This window comes from Mercurialis annua, linkage group LG6, assembly GCF_937616625.2.
Source record: "Mercurialis annua linkage group LG6, ddMerAnnu1.2, whole genome shotgun sequence".
Lineage (NCBI taxonomy): Eukaryota > Viridiplantae > Streptophyta > Magnoliopsida > Malpighiales > Euphorbiaceae > Mercurialis > Mercurialis annua.
The window spans coordinates 6,783,073-6,796,168 of NC_065575.1; the positions used below are offsets into that span (position 1 = coordinate 6,783,073).

The 13,096-nt window shown below is 34.1% G+C and overlaps 1 protein-coding gene and 1 pseudogene across 1 annotated transcript; both read left to right on the plus strand.

Moving 5' to 3' along the window:
* The first annotated feature begins 8,959 nt into the window (after window positions 1–8,959).
* On the plus strand, window positions 8,960–11,131 carry LOC126686361 (uncharacterized; annotated as a pseudogene).
* Window positions 10,671–11,930, plus strand: LOC126687493 (putative F-box/FBD/LRR-repeat protein At3g49030). Its single transcript, XM_050382054.1, has one exon. The coding sequence runs from the start codon at window positions 10,671–10,673 to the stop codon at window positions 11,928–11,930; it is 1,260 nt and encodes a 419-aa protein (XP_050238011.1).
* The last annotated feature ends 1,166 nt before the right edge of the window (window positions 11,931–13,096 follow it).

Genomic DNA, 13,096 nt, shown 5'->3' on the forward strand with positions numbered 1-13,096 from the left:
TGTGGACTCACGACCTAGCAGTTTACTGCCCAGCGTTTATACCATTTGAGTTACAGCTCATTTGTTACCCCTGTTAATTATTGTCTTATAATTCATATATAGACTAATAATCATTAATTATAAAAAGAAAAAAGAAGATAAAAGAGAAAAATTTATATAAATTGGCACTAAAACACGATATGATCTTCTTAAATGGAACATGTAAAAATAAAATATCTCTTTTTTTTAAACGAGATGGGTAAAATAATTTTTAAAGTAAACTTTTTTTCATATTATCTCTATTTAAAACCTATTAATGAGATAGTATTTATTGTTATCTATAAGAAAATGAGATTTTATAATTATATTAAATCAAAATATATAGAAAAAAATAAGATTAAAATTGTAAACATTCATAGTATTCATGTTTTTCAAATTATATGATAATATAAAAGTGGACAATTTTATTGGAACGAGAGAGAATATAATCTTTATATTCTTATACTAATTCAAATGACATATTATTTTAAAATGGAAGGCGTATTAAATATTTTACTATGAGCTTATTAATGATTCTTTATTTTATATAACCAATGGAATGATATTTTAAAAAAGTACATTATTTTATTATTAGAAATAAGTGAAATTATGTTAAATTTATTTAAAATGAGCACACCGTATCTAACGTATTAATTGCGAGTACCTTTTTGACAAAAGCTTAACTTGTCGGACGGGTTAGAGACTTTGAAAAAGAAATTATTTTCGTTGGACTTTTTTTAATGGAAATTTGGGTTGTCCACTTATAAGGTTTACACGTGGAAGCCCTTTTGATCATTGAAACTCCCTGATCAAAAATGATTTCACAGTTCACATACCAAAAAAAAAATTATTTTGCCATCTAAATTTATCACAAAAATCAAATTAGATCAATTTTATAGTTTTGGATAAATATATTTTTAAAAGAGACATTTTAATATTTTTACCTCTTAATTTCAATTCATATATCATGCTCCGAAAAAAAAAACTCCCATCTTAGCTCCATTTATACATTACGTTGTAATAATTTTCTATCATCTCAATGATATTAATATATTATATTGAAATAATTTTTACCACCTCAACTCTATTACTATGCTCCGATCAATAACAGTTTCCTTCAAAATTAGGACTCTTGTCTATATGGTTTGGTAGGTCTTTATCGTCTTGTTCGATCAAGTTTTTGTCTCCGTTACATGGAAGTTTTATTTTCCGTTATGGCTGAGGAGGAAAAGGAGAAAGTACTAATAGAACTCGATAATGAACATGAAAAGAAAGTGAGAACAACTTTTTGCCTAGCTGGTAAAAAGGAAACAACAACAAAAGAAATTAGTAATTGTCACTCAAATGTATAGCCTATTGTGGTCTAAACATCACATAGACATATGAAACATAAAACTAGATGGTTGTTCTCTAACACTGATAGAGACAAACTGCACAATTGCAAGTTCTGATGTGTTATTCTTCTTGTAAACCTCATTCAGCTTCCTCTTGCATATCATAGTAATGGCAATCTCAATGTCATTTGCCTCTAAATTTTTTGTCTTATTTGCTGATTCGGATTTATCTTGAACACTTTCTGCATTATATAGTAACCAGTTTTTGAGACTTTTTGTAATACCCCGAATATATTTATCGTGTCACGTATCGTAAATTCCAAAAAATTAAATCAAGATAGATTTAATTTAATATATCAGGAATTCAGACTAATTTATATTAAGCTATTTAACGGAATTTAAGGAAATAGTTGAAAAAATTCATATAAAATAAATTATAAATCCCGAGTTGATAATTATTTAGCCAAAATCCGCGAAATATTTTAAAGTATCTATGGTAAAAGTTTCAAGTCAATCGGAGACTGTTTAAAATTTGGACGCGAATACGTTTTGGGCTAAATTGCAACTTTAAAAAGTTCAAGGACCCAAGTGTAAATTAGCCAATTAAATCTCGAGAATAGTAATTAAAAGGTTTTTGACGTAAAATAATAATTTTTGGGTTAGTATTATTTATATGGATATAAATAATACATATGTAATTGAGTTAAAAAGGATAATTTAATCGTTTGGTTAAATTAAAAAGTTTAAAAGAGAATTGGTTAGTTAAAGGAATGAAGGATTAAAATGGCTAATTAGCCACGATATATATATATATATATATATATATATATATAGTATGGAAAAAGAAAGGATCAGAAAGGAATAGAAGAAGGAAAAACGGCGATCGACTTCGATCCGTCGCCGCTTCGCCGGTTCTCGCCTAAATCGCGCGTTCTTTATATCGATTTGCTCAGAATTCAATCCTCTACTTACTATAAGCATCAAATCAAGGTAATCTTGACATTTTGGTTTAAGGTTTCGAGCGGTTTAATCGTTTTAACGATTTAGGATCGATTTTTAGCGTTTTAGGTTTGGATTTCGCGTTATAAACGTTTCTGAGCGTTGCAGAATTGATTTAGAATGCTTTAGCACGTCGGAATGGCCCGGGGAGTGAACCCCGGGCTGCACGTTCGTGCAGACTGCTGCACGATCGTGCAGTCTTTTGCCGACGAGGATGTCACGACCCAAAACTATTGAGCCGCAACCGGCGCTAGGGAACGGGAGTGGTAGCTCCGGAACCCGTAGCAAACCTAAAATCACAATTTATTTTTCGCAAATATAATATAAACAAATAACAACAAACAACGGAAGCAAATATACATATATATAACATATACCCGAATATATACACTAACTGTTTCAAAACCTCGCGGGCTCTAGTTACCGTACCCTGTACGAACTGGCCTCGCGGTACTATATACATCAGTTAGTATTTCAAACATCTCACTGGCATCTGGGGCCGTGGATCATATACAACGTACGTAGCCTAACAAAAAGCATATAAACAAAGACAGCAGTTGATATATACAATCAAAATAAACTGCTGACTAGGCTACTATTCTGTTGACACAGGACCACTACTGCAGCATTCACAGAAGTCATGAACTAACATATATAGCTACCTTCTGGACTTCAAAATTGGCCTCTAGCTAAGTCCACAATCTAAGCACCTGAAAGACATCAAAGGTGAGGGGTCAGTATTTGGGGAAATACTGAGTGAGTTGACATTTACTAACAGTATTAATATAAAAACATAGCATCGCATGTCAAGAAAATATTAATATAAAAGATATAAACATGTATTTGATCCGTGTGAAACTAATATCCTAGCATGCGACACATCTCTCGAATAATCATATATCATTCAACCCAATCGTAATTATCAATTGCGAGTCCAACTCGCTGGTGGCCCAGCCACTAGATACGGGGACTTCCAGGCTACACCGTAGCCGAGTTCACTCTCGTATCAAAATCATATACCCAATCGTAAATTTCATATTCATCAACAGCTCCCAGCTGTGTCAAGTCATTTCTCAATGCAAACATACTAGACTGACTCTATACTGGTGATCACACAGCCTATTGACACCCAATAGGTAGCTAGTTTCTTCGGATCGCATACTAGTTCTCGCATATAGAAATTAAATAAACATATAACATCCAATCAATTGTATATAATGCGATGCGTGAAAACAATATACTCCCTCCGTCCCAATAGAGTTGTCCACTTTGAGAAAAAAATTTGTCCCAAAACTCTTGTCCACTTTCAAAAAGTAACTAACTTTTACACTCAATTTTCCTATATTAGCCCTATTTAAAATCAACTAATGAGTAAAATGTAAGTGGGCCCTATATTAAATAGGGGTATAACAAGAAAAGTAAGGAAAATTTTACAAAATCCATAAGTAATAATTGCTTTTCTTAAACTGTGTGATAAAGGCAAAGTGGACAACTCTATTGGGACGGAGGGAGTATATAGTTTCATAAAATAATTTCAATATATATAATACATGAAAGTAAAAGTACAACTCACAGTGACCGCAATCCAAGAAATGATATGATCGATTTGATAGTACGCTCTCGCTAGTCCGCCTCTACTGACTCCACTATTCGCTGATACGTCTGATAAATCGTTAATAGTTAGACGTGATTTTCGCATTTTTATACGTATAATACTTTTAAGTTTTATGATTTAGTTTCATTTTATACTTGTTTACGTATTCGATATCTCTAGTCGTATAGACGACTTAGTGAATACTATTTCTCATAATTGAGAATTGTTTAACGTCCTTGACGTTTTCCATTATTATAATTCATTTAAAACGTCGAGCTAATCTCGATATTAATGATTCTCAAAGTCCGAAACCCGTCCTTTAGAGTCAAATTACTCAAAACGTCGAATGCCTAGGTCAATTACAGTTGTATACGCGTGGGGGCGAGTTGGGGTGCACGGGTGTGCGTTTTGGTGGGTGCACGATCGTGCAACTGAGTACACGTTCGTGCACCTCAGGGGTACACGTTCGTGTACTTCAGTACACGATCGTGTACCTTGCTAGGTGCACGTTCGTGTACTTCAGTACACGTTCGTGCACCCGTGGTACACGGTCGTGTACCACGTGCACAGCCCCGGAAATCAGATTTTCCGGGTTTCGCCACAATCCCGACGTGCTAAACATATCCACGCTCAATACCCATATCTCGGTTTCTTCGAAAACGCCATAATAACCTCAAAAACATCAAAATTTTTAACCTAAACTTAATCCCATTCAAAACAGCCCGCTATATCTAAATTTTCAACCAAATTTCTTGAAATTTACCTTGATGTGAAGCTTAGAACGAGTAGAGCTTTCGATTACGAAGAGATCGATGCGAAAATCGCTTGAATCGGACGTCAAACGAAGAAACCGTAAAGAAACGAAGTTGATCGATATAAAATGAAGCTTTTGGATCCTCACTCTCTGATGCCTTCCTTCATTCAAATGATAATCCTTATATTAAATGGCTAAAAGTCTGTTTTGGTCCTTTCTTTCTTTCCTTGTTACAATTTATCTTTCAAACTTTTCTTTCCTACGATTTAGTCCATAGCTAAATCGTTAAACTCTTTTATTACGACTTATACGTATTATTTATATCCTATAAAGCCCGATAATAACACTTTTCCGTCAAAATCCAATATTTCTATTTTCGACACAAAGTGGCTAAATTACCACTTTGGTCCCTGTACTTCATTTTAGACTTTTCTTGACATTTTTCCTTTTAATTCCAATTCTAACTTTAGAATTGAAATATAACCTTAATTTTCTCATAGTTAATTTCTCAAAACCGACCTACTTGAAACTTATTTATCGAAAAACTTTCCAATATCGCCACTTCCGCGACTCAAAACTGGACACGTGGTCCAATTAGCTAATTAATTATTTTGGGGTATTACAGAGGATCTTCAATTCGAGCTTTCTGGGGCCCTGACGTGACGCGGGAACTTGATTTTAGACAATTTTAAGTCGTGTAATCAATCGTGATTCGATTGAATTTCAAAACGTAGACTAGGACGTTTAAAAGAGAAATGTGATTAAAATATTATCAAAGTTGAGAGTTTTATTTGGAATAAGATCGTATTAACCTAAGTATATAACTTAGGGTTTTGGTACTAAGTCTACGTTTATGAACTAAACGTACAGGTAATTCAGACAAGTAACTACCGTATCGACGAGCTAACAGGCCGACGAGTTGGAATAGCTAGTGGATCAAACGACGTATGGAACTCGCATTCATGGAATCTTGATATTATTATTATTCGAAAAGCGGTCACTGTGAGTGGCAACCTTACTTTCGCGTATTATTATTATAAAAGTTATTTTCATACATTATGAATATTATTATCAATACATCACATGTATATGATTTGCTCGTATAAGATGTTATATTTGAAGAATTTGATTATACGAATGTTGTTATATTCATTGTTTTGAATATGAGTATCTAGTGTGCGATCCGAAAAAACCAACTACCTATTGGGTGTCAATGGGCTGTGTGATCATCAGTGAGTCAGTCTAGTGTAGTTGGTCTATCTGTGATGATATGAGAATACGCATGATTATGAACATCCGAATAAGAATGCGATACGAAAGTGAAGTCGGTTAGAGTAACCTGAGCCCCGTATCTAGTGGGTTGGACCCACCACTTTGGAATTAAGAGATTGGTCGTGAATGACGTGGTTGAGTGTGAACACTCCCGGGTCGGACCATTTGGATCAAGTTGATTTGATTATATACGTTTAGCAAGTCAAGGATTAGAGTTTCGATCGGGTCTGTTACTTAAGAATGTTTGTTGTTTGCTTATATCATGTATGGAATTTACATACGTATTAAGCATGCGACGCTATATTCATCATATTCTTATCACATATCAAATACGGAAGTTCGACAAAATGAATGAAGTTTAAGGCTGGACTATTAATGAAGCGTAACGGTTTCAAGAGAAACATTTCTCGTGCCAAAATTCTGATGTTTACCACCAGCCACACTGCTTACTTGGAAGCCTTGCAGAGGGAGCTGGTTGATGAGAAGCGTTTTGAGTTGGCAAGCCAAGCTCTTCCCCTGAACTGCCAAGTATAGAAAATAGGCATCCTTCATACCCTTCTTAGACCGATGGGAACGGATTCGGCGTGCAAGATCGCGATCACGCTGTCAAAACATTTTCAAAAATTTTAAAGTTTATTAAGAGTTTCCAGTCTTTTATAGAAGAACAAAATAGACCCGTCACCATTATATGGGGTCAAATACTTTCTGAATTTCTAAACTTATAACTTTTTTTCAAAACGATACCAAAATCAATTTATTTCATTAAGGTCACCAAACTTTAATTTTTATTTTAAAATGGTTGTTTCAATCTAATTTTGCTAATGTGATGACTCTTAAGTTAAGATTATTCAGAGAATATTTGTTATGTCCGTAATCTAGTCATATGCCATGTGATTACTAGCTCACTTGACGAATATTCTCTAAATTTTCCGACACAGATGGGAGGTCAACAAAGTTACTCTTCAGTTTTCTGTTGAGGTCTATCCTGTAGAGGTATTCAATTTGGATCAGTAGATCGAAAAGAACTTTTTGAAACAAAAAAATTAAAGTTTAGTGACCTTAAATACATAAATTGATGTTTAATATCTTTCTGAAATAACTTAAAACGTAAGTGACCACAATTTATTCAAGTGCAATATCAAAATTAATGACGAAAAAGCAAACAACGATAATGGCAATTAGTAATTACCACTCCAACGTATAACATGTTGTCCGGTAGAAACATCACATAGAGACATGAAACACAAACTGTTGATGGAGGTGGTTGTTCCCCAACATCGACAGAGACAAATTGCACAACTGCAGATTCTGATGTACTATTCTTTTTGTAAATCTCATTCAGCTTACTCTTACATATCATAGTAATGGTAGCTTCAACGTCCTGTGTTTTTAAATTTTCTGTCTTATTTGCTGTTTCTGTTTCATCTTGAAGACTTTCTGACTTAGGCTTTCTTGATGGACCATTAGTGCAATGTTGCCTTTCCAAAGATGCTTCTCTAGCATAGACAGAAAGGTTACATATTCCTAAACTTCTTGCTGTTTCAAGATCAAGGGGTTCTGTTTGTCCTTCAATATATCAGTGGCCAAATCAAAAACTCCAAGCAAGTGTATAGATACAATACCCAAACAGTTTTAAGTTTAACCAAAATATACAACTTAAATGCAAGAAAACATGAAAAACAAACCTGAGGAATTGCTCCTTAAAGTTGTGTGAAGAAATCGATGTTTGTACTTGGTAACCAAAGCCGTAAGACCATTGTCTATTGAATATGTTTTCACAGTCTCTAAGTCACGATCCTGATTAACCCCAGCAAGTCCAAATGCATATGGACTGTCTGGACGTGCATGCCTGAATAATTACAGAAATAAGTCAGAACAAGATATGAATGTAAGTAAATGTCAAGAGTTATTCTGTTTACAGGAACAATTAAGTATGACTTTTCTCCAAAAATAAGAACAATCATAATGATGCTGATAATGAAAGTAGTAAGTATACTGATAATAATTAACAATACATAAACAAAAATTGCAGCTATTATATAAAAAGCAGTTTTGTCACTGTGGACATGAAATCAATTTAAAAGTAAAAAAATTATTTCAAGAAGAGAGTCGAATCAATCACCCAGTTGCAAACCGGCTTTTACGAGATCGGACTTGTGTAGGAACCTGTACTTCATCCACTATGCCCTATCAAAACCATAAAAGAACGATCACTCAACAAATATTTATCAGACAGTGCACAACTGATGTTAAAATTTCAAAATAAGATAAAAATACCATTGAATGGCCATTACTATGGTCATTACGTGTAAAGCCATCTAAAATCTTCTGCAATTTCTACAAAAAGAGTAATTTTACAATTACTTGGAAAAACTTAACAAAATAAGACAACAATTTAAATTCATAAAACAGAAATAATGACGACCCAGTATCATGAAGGCATGAAAAAAAATAATATTGACGTACGTACAAGAATACTAGACTAGAGTTTACTAGTTTGGCCCTAAAATAGACATGAATGCTTACTCTGATCATAGTTCTTGAATTCTTGTTCAACATACTGATTTATGTCCTTTTGAGTCACCAACCGACAGGTTTCCAAGACCATTTAGTTGGATAAAGTACAATAAAGTCCTTGACGTTCTTTTGGAAAATTGATATGATGTATAAAATTTTAAAATTAGAAGATATTAATAATTTAAATTTCATCAGCGATTTCTTACAATAAACTTATGCATGAACTCGTCCTCAATCAAATTTAGCACATCAGGCTGTTTCTTCAATAAGTGGAACGCCAGCCTACGACATCGTTTTAATGAAATTAATCTAAAGTGGACTGGATGATGAAACTTTGAAGCCCAAATAAAGCCCATGAAGGAAGAAATAACCGTTGCGACAAACAATTAAAGAAAACAAAAGGAAAGAAATCTGACCGTTGGAAGAAACATAAATGTAACCGTTAAACCAACATGAAAATTATCAATCAGCCGTTTTTCATCAACAGTTTAAATATCTGAAAAACAAAAACAATCTTTACTTTACTCTTCACTATCAATCTCTAATCCTCACTTGAATCTTAACTGCACTTTCAAATAGCTCTCTTTTTTGTTTCTTGATTATTATTGCTGTTATTTTTATCTGTTAGTCTAATTTGTTTGAAAAATGTGTGAACTGAAAGATAGCCATATAGTAGAAATCCCAGTAGATGAAGAGCATCAGCAAAAACAGCAGCTTTGTATGATCACAACAGCAATTCAAAACCACCCATTAACTGAAATCTCTGCCGGGCCATTATCTTCTTCTCAAGCTCTGGCAGAGAGAAGAAGATGTTTTCAACAGAAGAATTTCTTCTAAAGAGTCAAGAATGGATTCTATCAAACGCGAACTCTTTCAACTCTGTTCCTTCTTTTTCATTTTCCACGGCTTGTTTTTAACAATCTTGTTTACTTCTTCTGATTCTGCAGCTAATTCGAATACTTGCAAGAAATGGTGGATACCATCTCTTGTTTCTGTTTCTACTTCACTTGTGTTTGTTTTTCTGGTTCAGCTTAAGCTTTTCAGGTACTGGAAAGTTTCGAAGCAATTGCAGAGGGAAAGGAATGATAACAGAGCGTTGATTCGGTGTATTCAAGAATTAAGAATGAAGGGCTCAACCTTTGATCTCTCTAAAGAGCCACAGTGTGCAAAAAGAATGAAGAGTTCAAGTGTGGAGATTAAATGGAAACCAATTACTTGGTTTTCGCAATATTTAGTTACTATTTCCCTTGTTTGTTTCTCAGGATTGATTTTTCCTGCTTCAAAATTCATGCTCTGTGGCTAATCTGCAATATTTACTGGGTTTTGTTTTGCCTATTCAAAAGTAATGCCAAGTTAGTATTTTAAGTCACAGTTGATATTAGGTTGTTGTGGTTTTAGTAGGGGTGATTGGTTTTTGACAGAATGGATTTTTTTGCAGGTTGCATGACATCTTTGAATAAGTTATAATTACGAAGGGTTTGGAGTTTCATAAGCGTTTTCCGGAATGGAAGAATTATGGGATCGTAGGACTCGGGGAGTTTCCCGTTGTGTGTATCTGTTAGCTGCATTGATCATTTTGATTAAGAATACTATGGCATCAAATACTCTAAGGTACTAATGGAATGGTCTTTGTTTTATACACTTATTTGGAATTCAAATTAACTAATGTTTGTTGAACTTTAGCAGATATTTTGTGCTGATAATGGACAATATTTGATCACTTCAAGGGGATGAAGCATTTCGGTCCGATGTGGAGGCCAACTCTTTGAGGATGAAGCAATGCGCTTTACACTTTATATGAATTTCTATGCTTGACAAGAAGAGTAATATTGAGCTATTTTACGGCTTTCCAGGCAGCTGAAGCTGCAGAACTCAGTAGAAGAACCCAGTCACCACTCAGCAGTCACTAGTATGAGATAAGATTGTCCAAAAATCATCATGAAAATTACGCGCTAATGGAAAATTTACATGCTTTCTATAATATGTTTTTTTTGATGCAATAATAAACTAATCAGTAGCTCATTGTCTCAAATAAAACAGAAAATTATTCATCACAACTATATGTAGTTATGTAATTTGGGTAAGATTAGGAGTCCTTTTTAGACACGGAAATCCTGCTTATCTCTATATATTGCTTCCATTCTATACGAATTGGTCATCTGTAAATTTTGTGAGTAAAATTATGGGAAGAATGAATGCCTTACCAAAAAAATATACGGGAAGAATGAAGAGTTGCCTGAGCGAATTTCCGGACGAAATCCTCCAGGAGATTATTTCACATTTGTCGATAACTGAAGCAGCCGCAACAAGTGTACTCGCGGCTAGATGGAGACATCTATGGAAAACCGTTGATTATCCAATTTTCGACATTGCTCTTCCACATTTAATCTCCAAACACGCTACATCATTCGAACAACAAAGAATTTTCAGTTTAGCATCGGCAATCTTGGATCAGCATCACGGCTCAACTATACATGAACTCAGAATTGGATTTCCTAACTCCTGCTTCGGGATCTCAGTTGATATGGTCCCATTCTTTTGTTGTTGGATTAACACAGCTTTTCAAAGAAGAGTTCGAAAACTTGTTATAGACTTGCCAGTAACTATTCGTAATCCTATTAATTCAAATTTGCTTCCTTCTAACTTCACCTCTCTCGTCTCTCTTAAACTCAGAGGTTTCATATATGTTTTATCTCACACATTGATTGACTACTTTTTGTCTAATTGTCCTTTTTTACAAGAATTGTACGTGCATCGACTTATTGGTTTGGAGAACCTGATAATTTGTGCTCCGAACCTAAAACACTTTACTTTTAGCCATTCATACGTCGATTATCTAGAAATTTCAGCACCGAAGCTCGTATCCTTCGAGTTTAGACACGATTCTAAGCCACTCATCTGCTTCAAAATGGTTCCGTCTCTTAAGCATGTGTCTTTGGAGGGATGCACGTCTTATGCGAATCTTCAAAGTAAAAATATAAAGGATACACTGTCTCAGCTTGACTCGCTTGCATTGACACTATGTTATTCTTTAAATATAACTCGTAGCCGTCCTATCACAAATTTTCCTATGCTAAAAAATCTCAAGCAGTTGAAGCTCTCAAAATTTTACTATACTGATTTCGGCTACATGCTTATTCCATTGCTGCAAGTTTCGCCGGGATTGCTTAAATTATCGCTCATCAATTTCCGAAAATCATTTGATCGGAGGAAATCAGCGCTGAATTGCTTTGCTATGTGTTCACATCGTCATCAATGTCTTGAGGTGGTGGAAATAGTCGGATTTCAAGGTTTAAACGAGGAGATAGAATTCGCCTGCTACTTAACTTGCTTTGCTGCGGCTTCAATCAAAAAGATAATAGTACATGCTGACAGCTCAAAGGGGTTGCTTCAGTTCAGGCGTAGGCTACCTTCAGCGGTGGCTTTGGTGTTATCGTCATAATTTAGTGCACTCTGTTTCAGCATCGTTTGTTGTTTTAAAATTGTGTCTTATGTATGATAAAAGACTGTTTGATTTTCAGATGATTAGCTCATTGAATATCATATCCTCATTTTGATTCTCCAGCTATCATTTACATCAATTTAAGAGTTATATTTCATCTAAAAGCATTGATCTTGCCTAACCATTCCAGCATGGTGTCAAAACGAATTAGTAATTTGGTTCTGTTCAATATAAAAATATAAAAATTAATTTTTTAGATCGGTTTGATTTGTTTTGATTTGAGGTGATTCAATTTGATTTGATTTGTTTCGGGTCATTTAATTTGTTTCGATTTGGTTCGATTTAAAGAATTTGCAATGAAAATGTAAAATATCAGTTTCCTTCCAAAGCATTAAATTCTCAATAACTAAAAACCTCTCAAACCCTAATAAGTTTTTCCTTTTTGTTCATTTGGGAGGTGGTTTTTGGCCATTCTTGGCCAAAAATCACCTCCCATGTCTCTTAAATTCTGTTTTTTTAGCTTTTTCCATAGTTTTGTCTTTAATTTTGAATAAAATTTTTTTCTTGGCCAATTTTAGTCTAGATCTAGAAATTATTTTTCTACCTTAGTATCTTAATTTTATTAGATCTGTTCTAATTGAAATTAAGAATAGTTTTTTTTCATCGTTGGAGATGAAATTGTATTTTGCGATGCAAGCGATTTGGATCTCTAAAACAATTAGAGCCACCATCTTACGACGGATTTCACCAAATATCGGTATATTTTTCGTCAGTATAGATGATGTCTTTAATGTTCAAGAGAAGAGATATGTCACAAAAGATGTGATTAGGGACTTTAACGATGAAGTTATAGCTGCTAGCTGTAGCAGTCGTGCGATTAAAGTTAGTATTATCATGACAAGCGAAGCTAATCTAATTCTCTTTATTTCAAAGGTTGTAATGGATGCCTTCAACAACAACTCTTTGCTTTGTAATATTATCAATTTGATAGCACATGACTACTTTAACTTAATTGAGATGCATATATGTTGTTTTAATTACGATAGAAAATCTCATGCGGTAGCATATGACTATTTTAGTTTATCTAATTGGTTGGGGCATGTCCCTCCGATTATCAAATTCTATGTACTGGCTGATCAATCAGCTTTTGATTAATAGAACTTTTT